At 41.2% G+C, this 26,010-nt stretch overlaps 1 protein-coding gene across 2 annotated transcripts in view; it reads left to right on the top strand.

Annotated features, from left to right (window-relative positions):
- The window catches only part of ddr2a (discoidin domain receptor tyrosine kinase 2a), a 59,504-nt gene that overhangs the window by 24,379 nt on the left and 9,115 nt on the right, over positions 1-26,010 (top strand). For both annotated transcript variants that reach the window (XM_050054072.1, XM_050054071.1), the window contains exons 2-9: positions 2,358-2,461; positions 18,021-18,123; positions 18,687-18,918; positions 20,497-20,644; positions 22,659-22,761; positions 23,277-23,460; positions 23,555-23,795; positions 23,999-24,064. In XM_050054072.1, coding sequence (XP_049910029.1) covers positions 2,380-2,461; positions 18,021-18,123; positions 18,687-18,918; positions 20,497-20,644; positions 22,659-22,761; positions 23,277-23,460; positions 23,555-23,795; positions 23,999-24,064 — 1,159 coding nt within the window. In that variant the 5' untranslated portion in view covers positions 2,358-2,379. The remainder of the gene's footprint in view (positions 1-2,357; positions 2,462-18,020; positions 18,124-18,686; positions 18,919-20,496; positions 20,645-22,658; positions 22,762-23,276; positions 23,461-23,554; positions 23,796-23,998; positions 24,065-26,010) is intronic.

Here is a 26,010-nt window from a genome sequence, read left to right as displayed (position 1 = left end):
CTTAAACTGATGTTGTGGTTTTTTTATGTGATCCTTTTTTAGGAGGCTAAAATATGTTTTGCTGCTGTTCCTGTCCTCAGCCACCAGACTCCTTTGACAGAAACAGTAATTCAGTCGGGAACACTATAGTCAAGGAAAACCTTGTTTCCATTTGCAGTATTATATTTGGCACTATGGCTCTGTTCTGGGGCCCCTCTGTCTTTCCTCAGGCCCACGTAGAAAGCCTCATTCACGCACCAGAGAGCACACCTCCCTGCCCTTCCACATGCAAATGAGGAAAGCCTGAGGCAGAGACCTCCCTACCTCCCTGCCCTTCCATGCGCCTACAGGGGGAGGGAGAGCAGCAGCAAAGACCCCCCAGGAACAGAAGGAGCTGGGGTGGAGGCAGGTTGCAAAGCAGCTTGCAGAGGAAGCAGCAACAGTAGGCAGGCCAGATCAGTTCAAATAGGGTGTCCTGAATGAGATTTGCCAATTGCTTGCATAGAAAGGAATCATGTGATCTATCAGCTGCCTCTCTCCATCAGTCAGCTGATCCATCAGTTGATTGGGCTGTTTGAAATCAGCTGATGTAGCTGGGATGTGAGCTGAGCTTGACATCATGTCCGGCCTGAACTAAGGCTATGCTCAGTTTTGAGGAGCTTGGACATCCGGATGGAGCTCGGAGTAGAGCCGCTGCTCCTTCGCTTCCAAGGGGTCAGTTGAGGTGGTTCAGGCATCTGATCAGGATCCTCCTGGGCGCCTTCCGCTTGAGGTGTTCCGGGCACGTCCCACTGGTAGGAGGCAGACCCAGAACACGCTGGAGGGATTGCATATCTCGTCTGGCCTGGGAACGCCTCGGGGTCCTCCAGGAGGTGTTGCTGGGGAGAGGGACGTCTAGGGTGCTTTGCTTGGCCTGCTGTCCCCGTGACCCGGCCCCGGATAAGCGGATGAAAATGGATGGATGGATGGATGGATGGATGGATGGATGGAGAACATGAGTTAATAATCACCACTGATGCTGAGCGGTTAGTTAGTTTGTTATTTTGTGACTTCAGGAGCTGAGCTAACATGGCGTCCACAGCAGTAGGCTACCTCGCTAAGCTTCTGTGTCTCGATACTCCTGTCTGCTCCTCCACACTGGGAGCATACGGACTGCAGGACTCACTGTGGATCTATTAGTGTTCTTACAGTACAAATGCAGTATTACACTGAATCTGTCATCAAAAAAGATATAACGGCACCACTTTCCACCTCCAAGCTCAAATCCTGGAGCTAACACTTTTCTCACTCTGCATGCTCACTGTCAGTGAACACTGTGTGTGGGGGGTGAGTGGGGGATCAGCACTGTAACCGACGTCACCGCTTCTTGAGACCGGTTGAGTGGGAGTTTCCATTTGCAAACCACAGAAAAGAACACAGATGGACCCGCCCTTTCACTAAAAAATTAATACTTGATTCCTGGATTTTTCTCCGCTAACATCAAAGCGTCTCACTTGCTGCACAGTTTTGTTACATAAGACGTGATTAACATGGTGTGAACAATAAAAGCCAGTTATATAACACAGACTTTGAGTAGCAGTAAAAGTGCCCCAGCTGGTTTCTCCGAGTAGTTAACTCGGTCATGATCAGATAACTACACCAAGCTGTCCAAGTGAAGCAAACTAAGTGGAAGCTTTTGCTAATGTGGCTAAAAACCCAACACGTCCTCATCCCATTGTCTGCATTTAACAAAAAAAGCTGCATGTGAAGTGACCAAGGGTTTGCCCATTTTTTTTAACTCTACTTTTGTGAAGTCACATCAAATGAAATGTGGACAGAAACAAGTTGAAACTGGTTGTTCTACTCTGCTAAGTGGTCAGTTGGAGGCGGCTTGTTGGCGCTGCGTCTGTCCAGCTGAAGTCATGTCTGTGACTCAGAGTCTCAACGTCTCTTTCTCCCCTTCCTCCATCATTCATTCATTCATCATTTGTTCCGACAATTAGTGTGAACTCTGTCAAATTATAAAATAAAAAAAGCTCCATTTTAATTGCATATGAACTGAGACTCTTCTGTCTTGTGTGGCTGATATTGAAATATCACCACTGTCAGAATTTAATAGGCCTTCTCTCATAGAGTGATAAAGCACTAAAGAAATGGAAATTCCAGTTTGGTGGGAATTATTGTGTCTTTTATTGAGTGGAATAAAAACATGCTTCCAATTAAGCTGGTATTTTCCTCTTGTATAAGCAAACAAATGTTTGGTTCCCATGAATACAGAGGAGTGAATATAAAATAAGATGTGTTCATGCTAACACACTGAGCTGTTGTTCACTGTTTTAACCTTCTTGAAGTGTGTATCGCACATTTGTGTAACCTGCTGTGTCCGTCTTCTCTTTCAGATTGGAAGTCTCTGTGTTTGGGATGAAGCGCCTGTGGGACGTTCACTTCCTCCTGCTCATCCTCCTCTACCTGTTAGGAGCCGTCACATCACAGGTCAACCCAGGTCTGTGCCGCCACGAGACGCCAAACTGTTTTCTTCTGTGCTATGATTTAGGTGTTTGCCGGTTGCACAAAACACCTTAAGTTAAGATTTTCCTTTTAGTCCTAGTTAAGGTTTCCATCCCTGCTAAGGGGAAATAACTATGTGTACCAAATTTCATGGCAGTCCATCCAATATTTGTTACGACATTTGATTAAAAACTACAAATGTCAATTGGCACTAGATTAGAAGTCAGGGGCCAGTTGCACAAAACACCTTAAGATTTTCCCTCAAGTCCTAGTTAAGGTTTCCTCAGAATAAAATCAGTTGCACAAACACCCTTAAGTCTTCTTCTTAAGGTTTCCTAGAAATGTTCATTTAAGTGTTTATGGTGATAAATTAAAAAAACAACACACCCTGAGAAGAGTGTTCTGCGACCAGGAGAACCTGATGGATACACTTTTGTTTTTACACTTTAGATTTGAATGAATTCATTTTTGTTGCTTCTTCCTACAGTTGTTTTCCTTAACTAAGGAAACCTTTTAAGGGATTCTGTGCAACTGTGTAAGTCCTGCAGTTAAGGAGAAATTAAGTCTTAAGTGTCATATTTGAGTAGAAAACTTACGGTGTTTGGTGCAACCAGTCCGAGGTATAAGGGAAAAAATGAAGAGAGGAGTTTACACACTTCATCAGCCTCACGACAACTCTTCCTTGTTCCTGGGTCACATGTCACTGAATAAACCAATCAGAAGCTGGGAAGACTGTTTGCATGCTGCATGCAACAGTACGTACTTTTAAAGGGCAGCTGCAGCACCTACTGAAAGTAAAAAGAAGAAGTATGTGATTTGGAAGGCACCCTGGTTTAAAGTCACTGATGAGAGTATTCAGACATGTAAATATGTAAACAATTACCTTTGTGCACGTAACTTACCTTTAACTCAAGTATATGAATTAACTGCACTTCTGAAGCTTACACAAAAATAAAGTGGAAATAAGAATAAAGTCTAACATTGAATATTAGCGCTGGGCATAAGAATAAATAAATAATAGGAAGACAGAATTTTGTTGCATCTCGAGTTGAAGTTGAGATGTTGAGAATAAAGTGGAATTTTTGAGAGAAATCTTTATATTTCAAGATTAAAGTCAAACTTTTGAGAATAAATCCAGCTACAAGTGTTAGTGTATATGGTTATGGTGATGAGGATTTTGAGGAGACTGTGGTGAAAACTGCATCCTTTCATCCTTTCAGAAGGAGATACCACACAAACTTGTGGGAGGTGGCCACATTCATGCAAACTGAAATGTCTGGCAGTCGACAGATGTGAGGTTATCGATGGCTACACCTGTGTGCAATATGGATAGGACATGTTATAGTCTATCACGAGGCATTTACTTTATTCTCAAAATGCAAAAACCCCTCCTGCTATGACTTATTTGTTTCTATGTCCGGCACTTGATGTGTAATTTCCACTGGGGATTTTTTAACCACCAGTATTGTGCCTAATACTTCACTGTTTGACCAGCCGTTGGATTCTGATGTAGTTCAAAGAAATGAGAAAGGAGTTTCATTCTTAGTGTATTGAGATGCATTCTGGCAGAATTAAGCACAATGATCAATTTAATTGTATTCCAGATTTCGTTTCTGTTTCTGTAGTCCCTAAACGTACGTAGAAATGCAGGAAATCTGATTCACATCACCTTTGCCTGGCACTTAGACTGAAAGTTTGACTTGATCTTTGACGTGCATCTTTATTTTAATGATGCAGAATAAAAAGTAAAGAAATCTCCCTCCTCTCATGTTTCCCCTCTAATACTCATTCTGACTGCAGTGAGATCATATTTGAGAGTTTGTGAATACATATAAAATGAGTTTTGTGAGTTTTGGGTAGTGTTTGTTGAGTTTGGTGCTCCAGTCCAGACTGCGACTGAGTCCGATTTTGGATAAGTGCTGCTTTGTGGGAGCCGTGTGGTCCCCTCTCTCTGGTTTGGCCTCTTTGATCGTGGCATGCACGCCTTTCTCCAGCTCTCCCTCCACTGTACGGGTGGTTTTTGTGATGCCAATAAAAAAAGGGCCCAATAATTTTTTAACAAGGAAATGGAGTAGCAACATTTCGTGGGCAGAGACAGAGTTAAACAGGAACCAAAGAGAGACGTCGGGTTATTGTTGAAATAGTAGAAATACTGCAGATATCTGCCAGTAAAAACTCTGATCTGGCTCCTGTTTATGACTTCAGTCTCAGAGCTTCTGTCATCACGCTGAGTTTTTCTCATTGTTGAAAGGATAATGAATGTCATGTGCTCACAACTAAACAGTCATTAATGATGGTTTCTGTCAGAAAGGTTCAACACGGAGTGCACAGGTCACTCTGACCTGACTCTGCCAAGCTGTGTTTAAAAAGAAAGAAATAACAGTGGAAAAAAAAACGCTCCATCACTTCCACATCCTCCCGCCTCACTCCACCCCACTTCCACTTTCAAAATAAAACTTATGACATTATTTTCCATGCTGTTATACAACTGAAAATCCGATTACTTTTTGAGAGTGTATGAAAATAAAAACGAACACGAGGTTGTGATGCCAGGCTGCTGCTGAATCAAAAGTACAAACATTACTTTTTAAAGAAGAAAACAAACTTTTTTCTGGAGCCCAAACTATGAGTCATTCTCGTCTTCAGTGAGTGAAATACTGGAGAAAGACCTTTTAACATTTAACCAGTGGTGGAAACAGCGACTGTAAAGATCAACAATGCTTTAGTGGAAAGAATTGATACAGCATGATATCTTTGTGTGACAATATTGTATTGTCACACAGTAACAAGTATTGATTTTCTTCATTATATAAATTATTAATATTACACATACAAATTAAACTTTAGGTAGCAATAATATTGTATCATGGATCCTCTGCTGATTCCCACCCCTATTTAATACTAGTTAGACTTCTGAGCCAACATATCCACAATGTAATGTTGACTAGTCAGAATTGAATTTTACATATCTAGAATACCATTTAGGATATCTGTAATGTAAAAAACAATATAGATATTTGCAATGAATATTTCCATAGGAATATTTTTAGGAATTTAGTTGTTGATATCGTGATTTAACAGTTTCACGAGGTAGTATTGAGTTGTAGATATCATTAAGTAGAATTGCAACCATACAAAATTACATTTATTGATAAAATTATAACACATCAAAATTAAATTATACATATCTGTGATGGAGTTTTCATAAAGATAAAAGGTGATTAGTTGCAATAAAGTTACAGATATCTACAAAGAACATTTCCCCTCCTGCAATCAAGAATTAGCATGTTGGCTAGACAGAAATTAATTGTAGACGCCTTTAAGTAGAACTAGGTCTGTGCGATATGACGATATATATTGTGTGACGAGAGAAAAATGTCTGTCGTTTCATATTGTGCTCTATGGTTTATATCGTTGTGATGCAAATTACACTTTTTAAGGCAATATTTTTCGTCATTTGGACGTTTTATTGATCTGATTCACCAGCTTTCTCGCTACCAGCGCTCCTTCTCTTCACTCTAGCTTGCTCGACCACAGCTGCTCGCTCTCTCTCTCTTTTTCTCTCGTCTTCTTTAAAATAATTCAGTTGCCCGACTCATTGTAACGTCAACAAACGAGGAGAAATGTCCTCCTCTCGTACTAGTAACGTTTTTGTACTCCCTCATGGCAGAGTTTGGCTTGCCGGACAACTTTTTATTCATTGGATTGAAATGTGCTATATCGGGATAGGTATCGTTATCGGGATATGAGATTTTGGTCATATCGCCCAGCCCTAAGTAGAACTGATTCTAGTCAAAATTAAGTTATTGATATGTCAGCTTGGAATTTAACTACTAAGAACGTAATTTCAGATATCAGAAATTACTTTCATACTAGTAACAATTTGGTTTAAGAGATCTACAATTCCTTTTACACGATATGATACGATTCAGTGCGATACGGTATATTTTATTGTCCCTGTAGGATATTTGTCTTGGACTCAGGAGCTGCACAAGTATCGCTGCCTTACATTAGTAGTCCAGAAGAAATAAAAAACATACACCATTAAAAACAACAACATAAAAACACAAACTGTGCAGTATTGTACATCAGCCTCTCATGTATTGCTTAACTTGTCAGAATTATTGCATAAATTGTCAAAAAATGAATTCCTGTTTGTGAAAAATGTTATTGTAGATATTTATTGACATTGCTAATTTCGGCTACATATTCAAAATGGTTATGCTAATTTAAAAGTCGGACGGACATATCAGAAATGCTGATATCTCCATTAGTCACAATCCCTTTTCAGCATGTTGAAATTCAACTGTACATATTTGTAATGTTGTCATATTTTTCTTAGTAGTGAAAAAGCATTACTTATATCTATTATTAAATTAATGATCAATTAAGTCAATTAAATTATTCAAAAATCAGTTTGTCGTCTAGTCAAAATGTAATTTCTACATCTGAAAATATATTTGTAAAGTGTCAAAATTGTTTCACAGATATTTAAAATTAACATTTCAACATGTCAGATAGGGATGAGCAATTACACTGTTATATGTCTGTAAATCTACTAAATCATCTGTATCCATGTCTGTACTTGGAATGGGCGGAGTTAAAACAGAAGGGGGTGGGGTTTGTAGTGAAAATGGGTGTGGCCGAACCAGAAGTTGTTATGAAAACCTGAGATTGATATGGGTTGATCAGAAGTTTATTTATTTATTATTTATTAGAAATCTATTGACAGGATCATCACAGAATTGAGCTTTGAGCTAACGGATGTTGACATATTTAACGTGGATGATACTCGTACTTGTAAAAAGCACATTATCCACAGCAGTTACTGGTTTCATCCCAGTAATCAGCTCAGCCCTAATGTCAAAATGACATTGGGGTTTCCACGAGTGAAAACTAAATCGCTTCTAGATTAAATGTTAAAGGGCTCGACATACAAATACACACACACACACACACACACACACACACAAATCCTGTCTTCCCCTGTTTGACATTCATTTGTTCTTTGTGCCAAAGCGAACAAAATCAGAGAGAGTGGAGAGTTTTATGGGGAGTTTCAAAAAAGCGAGGAAAGAAATAGCGAGGGTGAGCGAGATAGAGATCACAGAGAGAGTTTATAGACGGAGTTTCAAGTCAAATAGTGTGTGCATGCTGTGGTTAACTTCATGCATATGTCTCCTCACACATATATATATTAATAGCTACATTTCTGACCTATGTGACCAGATGTGTGTGTAATGTAGGAGCTTTAAACATTTTCTATAGTCATTCAGCACCGACACTTTTCACTGTGGATGTTTTATGAGGCATCTTCTCAACTACACTTAATTAAGTATTTGAGAGTTTGACCTTTGTGGGAGTGACTTTCTTTGCTCGTCTCTCTTCTTACTGTGTTTTTGTGAGTGAGTGAGTGTGTGTGTGTGCATGTGTGTGTTTGTGTGCCTGCTCGCATGCATATATCCGCATGCACACGCATACTGTGGATCCAGCTATCCCACTGGAGTCTGTGGCTAATGCATACCAGACATTCTGACAGCAGGAAAGTCCATTGAAATAGGCTCTGTCTTTCTCCCCGGCACTTGTGTGTGTGTGTGTGTGTGTGTGTGTGTGTGTGTGTGTGTGTGTGTGTGTGTGTGTGTGTATATATATGTGTGTGTGGCTGTGTGTGTGTGTGGTGTGTGTTTCCCAGTATTTGACCACTCATAAGTCATGGAAAGGACTGTTTGTGCATCTGATCATGGTCAAAGTTCAACAAGTTCACCATTAAAGACAAAGTTGTGTATCTGTAATCTGACCCGAGGGATACTTCACTCAAAAACCACCAACGATGATTTTTTAGAATGATCACCTCCAGTGTCACTAAAAGCTTAAATCTGAACCTGCTCTAATATATGGAAGCAGGATATATCCACCCATAATTCTGTCTAATGCTTTAGTTCTGCTGCATTGAGAAGAGATTCATTTTTCCACAGTCTGGAAATATTCATGGCTGAATTTAGTCGAGCTGAGATGTTGAGTGATGCCAACTTTCCCCTGTTTAAAATTCCCAAGCAATGGAGTTATACCATCCCTGTCTTTCCCATTTTACTCGTGAGTGGGCGAACTTTATTTCACTGTGGAGGGGGAGGAGGTGTGGACATGAGCGGAGGCCTGTGCAGAGCGGCCAAATATCAAGCAGTACTGTTATTGTGTGGGCTTCTTCCTGTGGGGATGTTTAGAGTAAACCTTGAATGAAAGAACGAGTGAATGAATTAATGGATCAAAAAAAAAAGTACACATCTCTGCATTAACTTTACAGGAAGACTAGATTTTGAAAGAAGAAATCTGCCTCTGATGTTATAACATTTTAACACTATGCTATGTTTTAACATGGCACAGATAAACATTATATAGTTAGTTATAACTGCTGTTAATAGATCTGCGTTAACTTTGCATCGTGTGAAGGTGCCTCCTTGTCACTTCTGTCTTTTCGCAACCAACAGAAAAATACCTAAAAGGTGTTTTGTGTCTGGATGCACTACCTACAGGGTAAAGAACCTGGAAATGGGTTTTTCTAAGCTGCCAAACTAAAAACTGATCTTTTGGGAAGGCAAAGGGGGATACAGGCAATAACGTGAGGCATCAGCAGGAAAACTGGGTGATGCTGACACTCATAACTAAGTTACAGCTGCTAATTTGGCCGGACAACAGAAGAGGTTGAAGCTAGCTGTTAGCATAAATGATCATCTTACCAGGTAATTCAATCAAATAGGTGTAAATATCATTATAAGTATTTCACTTGTGGCCATTCAGTGGGAGTAAGGAGAAGAAACATTCTCCTTATGTCCACAATCGGGTGCCTTTTCCTCTAAGTTTTACCAAACTTCAGTAGCAGTGGTTAGCCTGGAGTCTCTGTAGCAAGGCTAGCTATGGATCCTAAATCCCGAAAAGGAAAAGTCTTGGAGAAATATAGAGGATTTAATAGAGTGTGGACAGATTATTTTGCTTTCACCACCAGTGCTGCAAAATTAACGTACAAAATAATTATAAAGAGCCCACTGCAGAGTGGCCACCTTGTTATGAATCATATTAATGAAAGCTCCTTTAGACCTTTATAAAGATCAAGTAATGTTGATGGGCTAATTTACCTTTATTTATTTATTTTTTTGTGGCTCCTGAGTGAAATATCTGCCTCTTTAGCTGCTAAATGCTGGCGAGAGTGAATCGGAAAATTAAAGTCACAGGCCGTAAAACCACAACAATGGAGTACAGCAGCCCACTCACCAGAAGGAAATGTTGGCATTGTACGTTTTTGCCAACCACGAACATTTTTGCTAACACCGAACTAGGCTTGTCACGATACCAGAATTTCAGTAGTCGATACCAATACCAGTGAATTTTCATGATTCTTATTCTTACATGCGCCACTGGCTGCGCACATGTGAGTGATCGACGGTGACAACGTGTGTGTCAGCTTCGTCTAATGTACCAAGTGCAGCGCGATGCTGGTATATGACAGCAAAAAGACGGGGACCTTGACACTTAAGAGGCACATGACGAAGGCTTGCCATGGAAAGAATGACGAGAGTCAGCCTCCAATGTCCACGTTCATATCCTTTAAAAAAGTCGGGTTTAAACCGGGCTCGGGCTCATAATTGCTGTTAAAGGGCCGGGCTCGGACAGAACATGCACGGGCTCAGATGGGGTCGGGCTGGATTTTTTGGGCCCGATCTAAGCTCTAGCACTTGTAGAAGCCATTGTTTCTAGCAAAGACGATGGAGAACAGGCATTCGTCTTCGGTGCTCGTCCTCGGCACCAGCTGACGTGCGTATACTGCCCCCGTCAGTTCTGACAGGAATCAACACGGCCCGCTGAGTTGTATCCGGTACTTACGGTAACTTACAGGTACCGATGTATTTTTTGCGTATTGGCATCGACTTGGTACCGAAATATCGGTTCACATGACAACCCTACACCGAACACATTTGCATGTGTCTCACGTATCATATCAACATTACTAAAGTGACGTAGCATCTGAACTGACTTTGTATCAGGTGATGGGGGATTGGTGGATGACATGTCACTGAGGCAAGATGCCAACTGACCAACAAACAACAACACCAGTTGTGTTTAAGTGACACCTTGCTGCTTTTCAAGCGGCTTGTTAAGCACCTAAAGTTGTTTTTTTTAGCGACCTGTCACTGTTTTTCCAGTGGGGTTAGTGCCATTGAAAGCAGTTGTCTTTTGCTGAGTCATTGCTGCGTATTCTGCCAGGATAGTGCAACAAAAAGTGGTTGTTTTTTTACAGCCATCTCTGTTTTCTGCCAGGATAGTGCGACGACAAGCGATTGTTTTTTTACCGAGTCATCACTACATTTTCTGCTGGGACAGTGCGATGCAAAACAGTTGTCTTTCACCAAGACATCACTGTGTTTCCTGCTGAAATAGTGCAACAAATGGCTGTTGTTTTTTATTGAGACATTGCTGCATTTCCTGGCAGGATACAAAGAAAACTATGTTTTTTTAAAGAGACATCACTTCTTTTTTCAGCGGGGATTGTGCCCCCGTGTCAGCTACATAATAAGGTGCAAAAGTAATGGTTTGCAGAGATGTACAATGCCAACATTTTTTCATGTTTGATAGGTTTCTGTGAGTTTGTCACTACAAGCAACCCCTCTCTTATTACATGTAGTCGATTAATTGTTAACTTAAAAATATTGATTAGTGCAGCTTTAAAGCAACTGAATCAAAAAGATCTTGAGTTTTAATCCTGTAATTTCCACTCGTGGTCACACTGTAGATAATACATGTAATAAAGCAGACTATACATTTATGAGCAACACGACCAAAACTTCCCTCAGCAGACAGGTATTATGTAGCAGATGTGAACATCAACTTGCATGACTACAGAGCGTGTGTGTGTGTGTGTGTGTGTGTGTGTGTGTGTTTGGAGCCAGCGGTTGGACAGCAAACACTGCAGAACAAACCTGCCTTTCAGTCGTCAGGGTGCGGTAAAATCAAGAGGTGAGAGAGAGAGGGTTTGGTCCATTACTCCTTCATCTCTCTCTCCTTTCCTCCGCCACACAAGGCTGGTATTTTTCCACCTTTTTCTAGGTTGATATTTTTAGATACTGTGGCCAAACGTTGAGTCTGATGGGTGGTGTTGATGTGTGTGTGAGTAGGGGGGCTAGATCTGTGTGTGTGTGCGTCCAAAGGAACACACTGGCCTGCCCCCATTGCTCACCCCAAGGGTCACCTCTGAGTGGGTTGGGTAGATAAATAAACACAGCAAAAACCAACATTTGGAAGAGCGGTCACACATCCGGCACGATATACACTGAGAGCCGTCTCTCTGACTCTCTCGAGGATGTGGTTAAAGACTCTGATAATGACTCCTATTTTCATCAATTATGTCCCAGGCAATTTTCAGTGTTTTTCCCAAAGTGATGTTGCATCGTCTGTGTGTGTGTCACCGTATCTTCCTGGCAAGACTTCAGAGAAAATTTACACAATTTATGCCACCAGCTCATACCACATGTCATAAACACACTCATCCCAGCGTTTCCACCAAGAGTACTTTTTTGTCTTTATGACAATGTGTCATCTCAGTGTGTGAGACTGTGGGCGTAGAAGATGATGCACTGCGGTCATCTCTTTCTTCGTCTTGACAGTGATGCCAGTTTAGCAATTCTGTTGCTAGATTTAGAACTTCTCAGTCTACCCTTTCCTCTCCAAAATGCATCTTTTATGTGTTAGTGGAATCAATTTTAAGTGAACTTAACTGGTTACAGTTATTTATAGGGCTGCCCCCGACTAAGACTTTTCCTCGTTAACCAACAGTCCTCATCAGGGTCCATCAGTGGACTAGTCTCCTGCATGTTTCTGATATGAATGTAATGATTAAATGATATATTTTGGTGGTTTGAGTTGAAGGTGTGAGAAAGAATAGTATCAGTAACATTGTTAACACTGTGCTACATTACAGAGAAATACAAACCGTACTAATGAACCTTCATTAATATAGGCCTATATTTTATCTCCAAGTGCACGTCACACACTGAGCGAGCCGCCTGTTAATGACGCTGTGGGCTAATGGGCATGTAGCTACTTCCATGTTTCAGATGATACGTCATGTTTGTAGTCGACCAATGAAGATGAGTTTACATATCACCTTGGGTTCGTCCTTCACCTTCTCAAAATGATCCCACACTTTGGATTTCCTGCCCGACATGTTATTAACTAGCCTGTGTAGTTTGGATTTAGTCCATGTGGTGCATCTTTAGACCAAGAACCAGTAATTTCAGCAAGGCTACAACTGCTCACGTGTGGTTTTATCATAGATTTTATAATGTAATGAGAAAAAAAAAAGAATAAAACAAAGCTATGATGTGTTTCAGATAAACAGTTCTGATTAGGGATGCACAATAGCGGCACGTCATCAATATTGGCCGACATTGTCTTTAATATGAACTATTAGTGTCGGCCAATGTGTTTTTTCTTATTTTGCACAATGCATGAAAATTATATACATTGAAAACTATTGTATTTCATGTTTCCATCTGCTGGTGGGCCATCAAGATAAGAGTATGCATGCATAACATGATGTTAATTCCATCATCACTAAAATTAGGTAGGGGTGAGGTGAGGTGAGGTGAGGTGAGGTGAGGTGAGATAATCCTGTATTTGTCCCACAGTAGGGATATTTGCAACATTACAGAACGATGGTGCAAACAGGAAATGACTTATGGGCAAAAAATCCAATATTGTGCATCCCCATTTCTGATTTTAAAAAATAAAGACTCTAACAAATGCTAAATCATATTTTTTGCAGAGATGGCCAGTCAGTTTGAGTAATGTCACTATGTATTCATACTGACGTCATGACACAATGACATCACGTTATTTAGCAGCTTATAGCAACAGTGACCTGTCTGTAGCAACTTCCCCTGAAAATGAGTCCGCAGCGCTGCATCTTGATGTCTGTTTACACTCTGTACCTCTCTGTGAATGAGACTCATGTGCTGCTCTTCAGGAACGGCAGCCACCTCAAACCCCATGACCCTTTGCACCAGGCTGCACCAAAGACAGATACAACATCAAGCCAGCGATTATGATTCCAGCTTTTCCATTTTCAAACGTTGACATTTCTTGTCATCTTATCCTGCCCTGTTTCGATTTGAAATCGTTTATTGGAGATCTCTGCTGTTTCTCTTGAAGCAGTTTCTGAAGATTTGTGTTTTACTACAGCTATCATACGTGCAGTCTGAGCGCCGCACCTATCATTAAAATGGTTTCGTAATGATGCAGCCAAGGATACCGCTAATATGCCGAGAATATGAGAAGAGTTTTTTCTGTTGATGTGGTCCGCTTACAGCTGAGGCGATCCAGTGCGAGGAGAGAAACAGGAGTGGAGGGGTGTAAACATTTGGGGATAAGTGATGAGGGCTGCAGTGAAGGGGGCAGCGTGGAACAAAGGTTAGAGAGGACAAGATGAAAGGACAGAGGAGGCGAGTGCAGACATCTGGAAGAGTTTTTGTTTGTGCCTCCTTCAAGCTGTCACTGTGTCACTGCCAAGTAGAAAAACCTGCGTGCGTGCGTGTGGTTGCATCTACGCCTGGTTTTGTGTGCACAGACATGTGAGCGGCGTATCAGGTCATCGGTCCCAAACCTTCGGGGGATTTTCACATCTTGACTTTTAACCAAATATTTGGAGGAGATCAAGAAAAGAGGAAGAGAGAAGAAGGAGGAAAGAAAGAGCGGGAGGGGGACAGAGAAGGCCTTGAACCTCGAGCTCTGCTGTTGCTGGCATCTTCTCAAAGGTTTTTCTGTGAGACAAGGGGCCAGGCGAACGGGGTCAGTCTCCCTTTAACTTCCGACTCCAGCTCCACTCAAAGCCCCACGCTATCACGTGCACAGGAATCAAGTTTTTCCAAAGGCTCTTTCATCCATAAATGAGGCTAACCTGCGGTCATATCCTGTTAGGTGAAGTTATCAATGTTCGGCCAAAAACACAACATCAGCCCAACCCTGTAGATAATGTGCGACGGTAAAGTGCCCTTTCATTTTTGCTCCTGGAAACACCCAGAAATCAGTAGATTTATTCAGAGCCTCGTAAAAGTTAATAGATACCATGTTGGCTGTGTCATGCTCAGTTAGCCGCTAGCCAGCTGGGCCTTAATGAGATGAAGACTTTCTAAATCATGCCGTTAACTTTTATCACCTCTCGCCACTGAAGGGGGGACAGAAGAAAAGAGAGAGGGGAGAGACCACACAGGAGGACAGAGAGGAGACATGAGGGGGTGGACGGGCATGCAGGAAACAGAGGGCATATTGCTTCTATTGACCGCACAGTGGGGGCGTGATGAGCTGAGACCTGCCAGCTTTACCACACACACACACACACACACACACACACACACACACACACACACACACTGTAACCAACTCCTGTACATGTGCTTGATACCAGCACTGTTTGGACTGGCAGAGACACTAAATGGATCCAGCTTATTATTTCAATAAAGCAACCACAATTTGAGTGCAAGGAGTGTGTAGTTGTGTGGGTGTGTGTATGTGTGTGTTCAGTCCTCTCACATCACCACACCCCACCCCGACATCCAGCACTATCCATCACTTTTTGCAGGTTTCTTGACAGAAGCTGGGGATTAAGTAGTTCTGTCTTAGAAATGTCTGTGAGCGTCTGGTGAATGTTTGAGTACGGTTTCAAATGTTCAACGCCGACCAGCGCTGTGGTTGGTCTGAGAGGAGTGAGGGGAGCTGCGTGTTTCAGAGGGTGATAATCCAGGTAGCTTTAAATACCAGGGGTGGAAAGAATATCCTGCTTAAATAGAGGCCTTGTTACAGACATGAGCAAGTAGAAGTAAGAGAACTTTACTCAGTAAATGTAAAGAAAGAGCCCCCATGCAATTCATGCAACACTTAAAGGGGAACTAATGTTTTTTCAACCTGGGCCCTATTTTCCGATCTACTTTTGTCTAAATGAAGTGATAGGATGTTCAATATGTGACATTTCTCCAGTATGAAGCTAGGGCTGACCTGCCTGCAGCCCTGAGTGCGCGCTATATTAAATAATAGGGCACTCAGACAGCGTCAAACAACGTCAAAATACGTCCACTAAAAGTGCATTTTTTCCCACAGATAGGCTCGGATTGTTAGTATAATTATCTGACAACATAACGGAAAGGAGAAATGAACGTTTGTGTTTACCTTTAGCTGGATTCAGACATGTTCCTCTGCCTGTTGCTGCTCCCTCTCTCTCCTCGTCTGCTCTTCAGTTTCAATTAGCTCTGCGTCCGTGTACTCCGTGTTCAAATAAATACGGGCGCTCATCAAATTCAAATGGCTACTCCAAACAGAGTAAATCCTTGCGTTTGTAAGGTCACTCTAGCGGTAACTTCCTGCAACAACTCAAATCTCGCGAGACGTGAGATTTCAGAGCCAGACTTTCACTCTGAGTGAGTGTTTTGACTTGCCACAACAAAACTGTCTGAATTTTTACCCAATTTTGACCAACTAGATCTGGATGAGCCATTTGAATTTGATGACCGCCCGTATTTATTTGAACACGGAGTACACGGACGTACACGGACGCAGAGCTCATTGAAACTGAAGAGCGGACGAGGAGAGAGAGGGAGCAGCAACAGGCAGAGGAACATGTCTGAATCCAGCTAAAGGTAAACACAGACGTTCATTTCTCCTTTCCGTTATGTTGTCAGATAATTATACTAACAATCCGAGCCTATCTGTGTGAAAAAAATGCACTTTTAGTGGACGTATTTTGACGTTGTTTGACGCTGTCTGAGTGCCCTATTATTTAATATAGCGCGCGCTCACGGGCTGCAGGCAGGTCAGCCCTAGCTTCATACTGGAGAAATGTCAGGTTGAAAAAACATTATTTCCCTTTAATACTTTTTACTGGCACAATATAAAAAAACAAGTATATTGAATGTTTTGAGAAAAACATTTCACAAAGAACCTTTTTTTAAGAATAACTAACAAAACAACTTATCAAAAATAATAATACTTTCTGCAACAGGCCCTTATTACAGCCAACTTCTGAACATTATTTCAAGCATTATATAAAAAAAAGAGAAAAATGAAATAGAGTAAAATATACAGATGTAGCGCAGGCAGTGAAATTTGGGCACAATAATAACTAGAGGACATTTACAGAACCTGACGTCTACCAAACTGATAACCATCTTTCCTTCATGTGAAATCATTCTCACAAGTTGCTTACTAAGAAAAAGATGGAAAAAATTAAATATTATATCTTCCTGAATGTGCCATGGTCTATCTAGTCCAAAACTACAATCAAAAATGGACTAACAGTAAATTAGAATAGAATTACTGCTTCAGATTGGACCGAAAAAAACACTGCTAAACACAAAAGCTACTCATTTGCAACAGCTCATGTAATTAGTCACTTCCCTCTCTTGGTAAAATGCAGGATGAGGGTGGCCAAAGAAACATCAGGGTCCAGCTGTTCAGAGGTAATCTCTAGGATTGGATGAAATCTTGAAAATGAGTTGTTCAAAAGAAAGAAAGGATTCTAGAATCGGATTAGACCATGTGATCCAGTCTTGGTTTTGATTTGGATCAAACTTTCAGTATGTGTAGTTCAAAACATTTTAAAGGATTGGAAGATGATCCAAAAAAATCAGGATTATCCTGAGCCAGGCAGAGGGGTGGATTCAGGATGGATTTTAAGCAAAATGTAATAAAACTTTCTAAATTGGTCATATATATATATATATATATATATATATATATATATATATATGTAGCTCAATTGGACCTGGATGAGAATGATCATCCTGTGTAAATGGAAGGACTCTTCACCTCCAACATGTGGACACTGGATTAAGGATGTTATGTATTATTATTATTTACACTTTGGCAACCATTTTTATCTTTTGTGCCAAATATGGAAGCTGAAAAATTGTAATGAAACATGCTATACTGCCCTACTTATGTCACACAAGTGAATTCATGTCATCATTTTCAGTTTTTTGTCTCTTTTTCCTCTCTTTTGGATTCCCTTTGTCGGGCCTGGCTTTCTTTGTTCTTGTGTTGATGGGTGGGTGGGGTTGTTTTTTCAACCTTATTGGTTCTGTGTTTCCTTTATTAGTACTCTGTATATCTTAATTTGAAAATTAAAAAAAAAACATAAAATAATCCCCCACATAGCTGTCAATATCAAACAAAAAATATTTAAAGTTACCTACAATGATAGGTGTGTTTGTTGGCAGACTGCCTACATTGTGATGTGTCGTTCCATTAAAACACTAGTTATCCAGATTTGGTGATCTTAAAAAGTTTGTATCTGGATCAGGCTGATTTAATCCAGTGTGTCTTTGAAAAACTAGAGCAGAAGTAAAATGGATGATCTGATCCTGGAGAGCAACACATCTGGATCATTCTCATGCAGATTCTTTTTGTTTTTCTCTGAGTGATCGTCCATGTGTTGCCCTTCATGACAGCTTCCATATTCATCCGCTCAGCTGTTCATTTCTTCTGGTGTTTTAATCCGACATGTTGTTGTGTCTCAGGTGTGTGTCGGTATCCTCTGGGCATGTCAGGAGGGCAGATACAGGACGAGGACATCTCTGCCTCCAGCCAGTGGTCCGAATCCACCGCTGCTAGATATGGCAGGTAGGTCTCTCATTCACAGACACACACTCACACACATGCTTCATAGTATGTTTACCCTGATAATGAGTGTGTGTGTGTGTGGGCGGGTTATCCTGCAAGGTGCCTGTTTATTTGCAGTAAGCCACAAACTGGGGTATCAGTTCTGCTTACAGCCACATGATTAAGGAGGCTTTTGTGTGAATGTGTGTGCAGAAACACTTGGGTGGCCTTCAGTAAGCATCAGGATAATGATGTAATACACTTTCCCATCCATCCTCGGCTGTGTTTTCAGTCTCGCCTTGCTCCCCCTCGCTGCTGCCAGCCCCTCGCCCAAAATTAACACTTTAAGATGAATTTACGACGCAGGCTTCCACCGAGATGTTTTTACAACATGCTCTAAGAACTGAAATCCACCACCACACTCACTTTAACTTTCCTCTCACCTTTTCCTCTCCATCCTGTCCTAGTTTTTCTTCTCCCTCGCTCTCTTCCTCTTTCCTGCTGTAATTCTAATATGAACATCTACCGACGTTATTTCATCCTCTCCCTCAACCTCCTGTCCTCTCGCTGTGTGTCTCTCCCAGGCTGGACTTTGAGGAGGGCGATGGCGCGTGGTGTCCAGAGATAACAGTGGAGCCAGACAGCCTGAAGGAGTTTCTCCAGATTGACCTGCGCTCGCTCCACTTCATCACCCTTGTAGGCACCCAGGGTCGCCACGCGGGAGGCATCGGTAATGAGTTCGCCCAGATGTACAAGATTAAGTACAGCCGCGATGGAAGCCGCTGGATCTCGTGGAGAAACAGGCAGGGCAAGCAGGTGCGTCGACCTATCAGACAGCACTTTACACTGTCTGTGGTGTAACCCAGGTTTTCTTGGCTTGGATGTCACTGTATAATCTTTAGTTTATAACAAACCTCTGATAAAGATGCCTCGTGTACTGATACTCATCACCTGTCTTCAGTTCATGCTTTTACAGCCTGTCATTGTTAATACGTGCTATGACTGTGTTTATGGTTGTAATAGAGATAGTATAGGACTGATTCATTAATTCTTTGTTATCTATAAATGATAGAGGGAAGTCATTATTGAGCTTCTTCATGAGGTCAAGGTTTGTTTGTCTCTGGGAGTGCCCTGAACTGGTTGTCCTCTCATATCCTCAGTACATTTACATGCACAGTTAAGTAAAGCTACAGTTACAGCTCGACTGGGACATTTAACTGGCCTACTGTCCTTGTCCCAGTATACAAGCACGGGAGGGGAATCCATTTATTGAGCCAAGTATGTGCGACTCCTCTACGATAGGTGGAGATATGCCCCCTTTCAGCTTGTTAGTATTGGACCTTTTTGCTGTTGACCTATTACGTCACAGACCAAACAATGGACAAACAAGTTAGCTACGGTTAGCTAGCAGCTAACTGCTACCATGGTGGACAACTTTACAGCTCTGTACATTTGGTCCGTCCAAAAAGTCACGGCTCTGGATGTAGATTTCTCCATGTTGTTACCGGCTTCTTCTTCTCTTACACATTTAATGCTATTAAATGGCCTCGGCCAGTTTGGGTCTGATTGACTGTATACATGCAGGAGGAATTTGACTCCCAATCGTATTATCTGGGTGCATTAGTCTGACTTTGAGAAATTTGATTTAGTACGATTTCAGTCGGACTAACATGTTTACATGTGTTTTAAGGGTCTGGTTTTAGTTGGACTAACACAATAAATCGATTTTCTCTAATGTGATGTAAAAGCACTGAGTGTTGCTTGGTCTCTCCTGGTCTGATACTGCAGCTCTTTCCTGTGGTGTACCTCAGGGTTCCATCTTGGGTCCTATACTATTTGCCTTATATATGCTTCCACTAGGGCACGTCATTAGCAATTTTGCACAACAGTTTGATTGCCTTTAAGAACTGGATGTCTAACAACTTCGTACAGATTGACACAGATAAGAAGAAGGTTCTGATAATTGTTTAAGATAGTATAGTCCACAGTATTAGGTCCCTTTCCTCAGCCAAATGGTCAAATTTAAGACATCTTGTCATTATTTTTGATCAGACTTTGCATTTTGATCATCATATTAAATCACTAACCTGTACTGAGAAATACTGGAAAGCTCAGGGACTCTTTTCCATTAGATATACGGTCTGCTGTCTCCTTCGAAACCTTTGATGATCAACTGAAGACTTGTCTTTTCAAAATGGCCGTAGTCCCACCCTGAGATGTCTAGTGCCCGTTCTTGATGTGTTTCTTTTGGGCTCCTCAGTTGCCTGTATTTTTTTCTAGGTTTATGGTCCTTTCTTTGACTCTTTATCTTGTGACTTTTGTTTTTGGTCTAAAATGCACTATGCCGAATGAATTGATTATTATTATTATTACTATTATTACTATTACCTGCAGGTGATTGAAGGAAACAGGAACGCCTATGACATTGTGCTGAAGGACCTCGAGCCGCCCATCATCGCTCGCTTCGTCCGCTTCATGCCCGTCACAGACCACTCCATGAACGTCTGCATGAGAGTGGAGCTCTACGGCTGTGAATGGCTCGGTAAGACGGGTGGCTGAGGTGGAAAAGGAAAAAAAAGACACGATATGATATGTGAGGGCTGACGAGAGCAAAGATGAGCTGAGCTGAGGCACCACCTTATCCTTGAGCTCATAAAGATAGAGAGGATCAGCTGATTCACCTTTTTATACAAGCAGGACACAGCTGTTTACACTGATGTACACTACAATAAATCATATCAGTGGCTAAATATTTAATAACTAATATGTGTGCATTTGGTGAGTGTTAATTGCTGCTTCCATCCAGGGAGCTGTACTTTCCTTTTATATTTTCACTTTGACCTCAAATTGTACAACATTCCTTTGGTCCAGATCATGTGCATTTTGTGCGCACATACTTATCTTAAATGATCTTGTACATGCCATGCATCAAGTAGACCTCCTTAAGAACTCCACGGTGTTATTTCCAGGGCCTACAAAAGCTTGATATGTTTGAACATGATCATAATCTTCAATTATCTTGTTGATCTTCATCTTAAATGCAATCACCAGAAGTGAAAAGCTAACATTAAGCTTTAAACCAGCTACACTTAAGTCCCATGATCTCAACGTCACCACCACAACAAGGCTGCAAAGCCATATTAGACGTGATGACACTCTCATTTAGCCAGTTGTTAGCAACCACCTTTTTTAAGACAACAGAAGCAGCAAAGTTCACGAGTGGGGTATTTACTGACCCTTTTTATGTTGTAGAGCAAAACGACTTTATACCCTATGACATCACAAATCAGAGTTTTAGCACTCTAGTTTTTGGATTTGGGAGATAATTATTCAAGTTTACTAATATTTTTTTGACTGTGTTAGACCATAGGAGTAACATGTATGAATTCTGAAAATGGGCGAATAGTTCCCTTTTAAATTTAACGCTGATTTAGACTGTTTGAGCACAAAGAGAAGGTTTTTGAAAAATTCAATATATTTAGAGGGTTTGTCAGGTAGGTTTCACAGGTCCTGTTAACAAAATTGTTTAGCCTAACAAATGTAGAATATTTCTTCAAGTTTCCCCTGAAAATGCATGACGTGCTGAAATGTCAAATGTTGAGTTTGGAAATCTGGTGAAATTTGTGATCTAATCTAAGCAGCAGAAGAGGAAAAATAAAAACAAGCAAACAATGGCAGTTTTAAGGGCGTCATAGCACCACTGGTGCCACTTAACCCTTTGAAACACAGAGCAACATCACTTTTTTCACTCTCAGGCGCCTTTTGCAAATATTTAAACATTTGAATCCTGACGGCAAGTTGGTGTGATTTGATTGAAGAAATGTCCCACAAATTGCAAAAAAAACAAGATTCAGAAAATTACTTTAAAATTTATTAAATATTATTTAATATTTATTATATATTATTTAATTATTTGATTATAAAAATTATGTTACAGAATTATTATAATTTTTAAGCAGTCTTTTAAGGTCATTTCCTTGTTTGATTTTTGCTTTCTTTTTTTTCCAACTAATTTCTTTGTTTTTAATTTTCTCTTTACAAATTTATTGCAAAATGTCTTCCTCTCATGTTGCTCATCGCATTCTTCCCATGTTTTTAAAAGAAACTTTGCTCAGGTTTTAAAGCGTTACAGTGCAGTTTCTTTCATATTGTTGATTTCTTGTGCTTTCTTGCTGTTAATAAGAATATCAATAACATTTATATCAAATAACATTTCTTCATAACATCACATGTATACTGTATATTGTGTTCAGACTTGTTCCAGCGCTTCATTTAAGAAATCTGATATCACATTTCTTTTTTTGTATTTCATATGATGGAAAATTCCACCCATGACTGGTACATTATTTCGTAAATATTTCTCTATAATTCAACTTGGCATGTTGGGTCGCTGTAGGCATCTTAAAAATATCAACTACAATTTTGAAACAGACTCCTGTGGTTTTGAGCCATGCCGCTCTGCACAGCATGGCGGACATGGACTCACAGAAAATGTTTTGAGTTATTGAGTTATTATTGTATATATGTATGAATGAACAACTGCCTTTGCTTCACAGATGGTCTCGTGTCGTACAACACTCCAGCAGGAGAACAGATGAACTTGCCTTCTTACCCTGCGTATCTCAACGACTCTGTCTACGACGGAGCTGTCATCCACAGGTGTGTGTGTGTATGTGTGTTTCTGTTTGTCCTTAATTCCCCCCTCCTCTCTTTTTCCACACACCACTACAATGCTTCATCATCGCTCTTATCCTTCGTCAGTGCTTTTTCCCCCTCACCTTGTTGTTGCCCCGTCACCATGGTGAGAGCAAAGAGACAGGCGGTGGTGAGAGGGTCATGGTGGTTTACTTAGTTAGGCAATACCTCATAGGAATGACTGAGTCAACCGTGCTTACAAAGTTTAGAACCCGGAATGAACCAATCAGTCTGTTGTTAACAGTCGTGTTTGGATGGTGAATAATGTCCTCCATGACACAGACAGTGGAGGCGACAGTGCAGGGGGAAAAGAAAATGGCCTTTATTACGATGTCACAGCCAACAGCAGGAGACAGAATTGGTTTTGCAATGCTGCCACCTAGTGTTGATTAGTTGCACTGTAAAAACTGCTTTTAACAGAAGTGCTTACTTTGAATTTAAAGATTGTTCCTCTGTTTGCTGCCTTCTTTGTTTCTCAGTATGACGGAGGGTTTGGGCCAGCTGACGGATGGCGTGTGTGGCCTGGATGATTTTACACACAGTCACGTCTATAATGTGTGGCCTGGGTACGACTATGTGGGCTGGACTAACGAGAGCTTCCCCAGTGGATACGTTGAAATCATGTTTGAGTTTGACCGCATACGTAACTTCACCACCATGAAGGTGAGGCTCCTGATAATTACAGCTCATAGTGTCGTGTGTTTTATGTCTCTCATGAGCTTTAAAAGTCTCCCAATGTGTCTGTGTGTGCGTCTAGGTCCACTGCAACAACATGTACTCACGGCGTGTCAAGGCCTTCCGCCAGGTGGTGTGTTACTTCCGCTCTGAGGCAGACTGGGAGGCCACACCGCTCACCTTCAGCCCCGTGGAGGACGAGAAGAATCCCAGCGCCCGTTTCGTCACCGTCAACCTGGCCAATCACATGGCCAGTGCCATCAAGTGCCAGTTCTACTTTGCTGATGCCTGGATGTTGTTCAGCGAGATCACCTTCCAGTCAGGTACAGACCGAAGAACTGTGTGTGTGGTATATCTGTCTAGTTTTAACACTTTAAGATTCATATACTTCTGCACGTATTTGGAAGTTCTGTGTAAAAGTGGTGTATGACTTTGTGCTGAAGTTACTTTAGTTTTTATTTGTGTGGAAAGTAACTATTAAAGTCTCTTAAATTTCTGACCAGCTCTGTGCCGTCTGACCTTTCAGATACAGCCATGTACAACACAACACTGGCTCCACCCAAGACAGGAATACCACCCAACATACAACCAGGTCAGTGATCACTCCACACCAGTGGCGGACTGGCAGCTGTCTGAGGGGCAGGGGTGAAAAAAATCAAAGATGGCTCCAGCACACAGTAAATATGCGGCACTGCATCATGTTTAATCTACCGTAGAGGCATCCGAGAGGGGTATTTTTGAGTCCACCAGCGCTCCACACACTTGATAAAGACCTACACATTTAATAATAACAATAATAATAATAATATTGTGGCATGCCGATGTGACCTCATCCCTACTTGTCGTGTTTTGCTGCTTGGGCGGAGGTCCCAGTGTTCCCAAAATGATGCCTGGAGCAGCCATTTGCACTGAGCTCTATTGCCTCGCCACTTCCTGAGAGTCTCCTCGCAAGCTGCGAATGCGTAACCATGGTAACCTCTGTGAAATCTGACACCTCTTACCTCCCCTTCATACTTACTTACTTACCGACCGACTTACCGGTCGCTGTTTGTTGTGAAAGTTGTCCCTGAAAAACGCTGGGCAAGTGGGCCAAAAAAACAAAGCAAAAAAAAGATAATGACGCCTGTAGCAGCACTTTGCATTGTATGCTGATGCAGAAGGGGTCAGTGGTTCAATTTAGGCAACAAAACTACTTAATTTTATTTAGGAAAATATTGTGGATGTCAGCTTTGAGTGGCACAAACGCTGCAACTCATGTTTGATGGTCCCAACCATCGGTCTCCTGGGTCCAAGTCCTGTGTTTGTTGGACCCATCCACCTCCTCTCCCGCCTACCCTCAGTCGACTTTCACACTCTTTAAACTATGTCCGATGCTCTGGGCGTGTAATATAAAGCGATGGGCTTATACTGGATAGTGGAAAGCCTGGAGGGTCTCACACACACACACGCCTCACGTCACAATAATGACGCTGTCTAGAAATTGCCCAAGTGGCGTATTTTGACACCCTAGGAGTGAGACCAGGCTGGACATGAATGAAGAATAACAAATAACATATTTTGTTGTCAAGAACCTTTTCTGAGCATTTGACAAAGTTACCTCGTAGACATGAATAAAAATGGATGTGATGTCATCATAAAAATGCCGTCAGCGTATCAGCAGTAAGAGAACATTTCAGTTCGGGTCTTTTTCTGTCCCACAAGATGAAATTCTTTCTGCAGGAAGACAGCATAAAAACAAAAAAACACAGTAAGAGAATGTGCCAATTTCAGACATTAAAAGTGCTGGAATATACATCTACATTACCACAATAAAATGTTAAGATTAGGGATGAGGTAGAGGGCTAAACTAAGAGTACATGGAACATACACAAATTCCTTAATTCCTTGAAGTGTAACTAAACCCTCAAACCACCTTTTTACAGCTGAAGAACAATGTATAAGTGTATCTAGTGTTGTTGGTGGATCCAGGTTCAAACCTAGACAAAGTCTTTGGATTCTACATATTGTGTTATACAGGGTGACCACGGGTCCTTAAAGAGTCTTAAAATACCTTTACAAATAAAAGACCTTAAAAAGTGTTAAATTGTCTCAAATTCAGATTAATTGGGTCTTAAATGTATTTTAGTCACATCACCGATGTCATTTTTGTTGTTGCATCTTTAGGAAAAATAATTTTAACAGGAGGGAAACACTATTTGACGGGGTACCAGACTTCGACCTGTGTGGGCGCAATGCCACTATTTTTGCCCCCTCGATGCCCTTAGATCACGCAGTGAGTCTGCATTGTTAAACTAGGACCTTGCAAGCTGTGGAAAAACCTGTGGTGACTAAAGCCAGCGCTTTGAAATGTTTACAAAGCAATCTGAGCTGTGTGTCGAAGGTGTTTCAAACGTGGTAAAATGGGGATCAGGGCGGTGGAATCACAGGTGCAGAGCGTTAAGCACAGAAAGTATCGGCAGGCTCATTTTTACTGTTCATTTACGCAGTGTGTGTACTTGGAAGGAGTATATTTTGAATTTTGATGTGTATTTCCATCAC

The sequence above is a fragment of the Epinephelus moara genome, chromosome 10 (assembly GCF_006386435.1).
Source record: "Epinephelus moara isolate mb chromosome 10, YSFRI_EMoa_1.0, whole genome shotgun sequence".
Lineage (NCBI taxonomy): Eukaryota > Metazoa > Chordata > Actinopteri > Perciformes > Serranidae > Epinephelus > Epinephelus moara.
The sequence above is the reverse complement of the archived record's forward strand: the minus strand, read 5'-3'. Positions and strand labels throughout refer to the sequence as shown.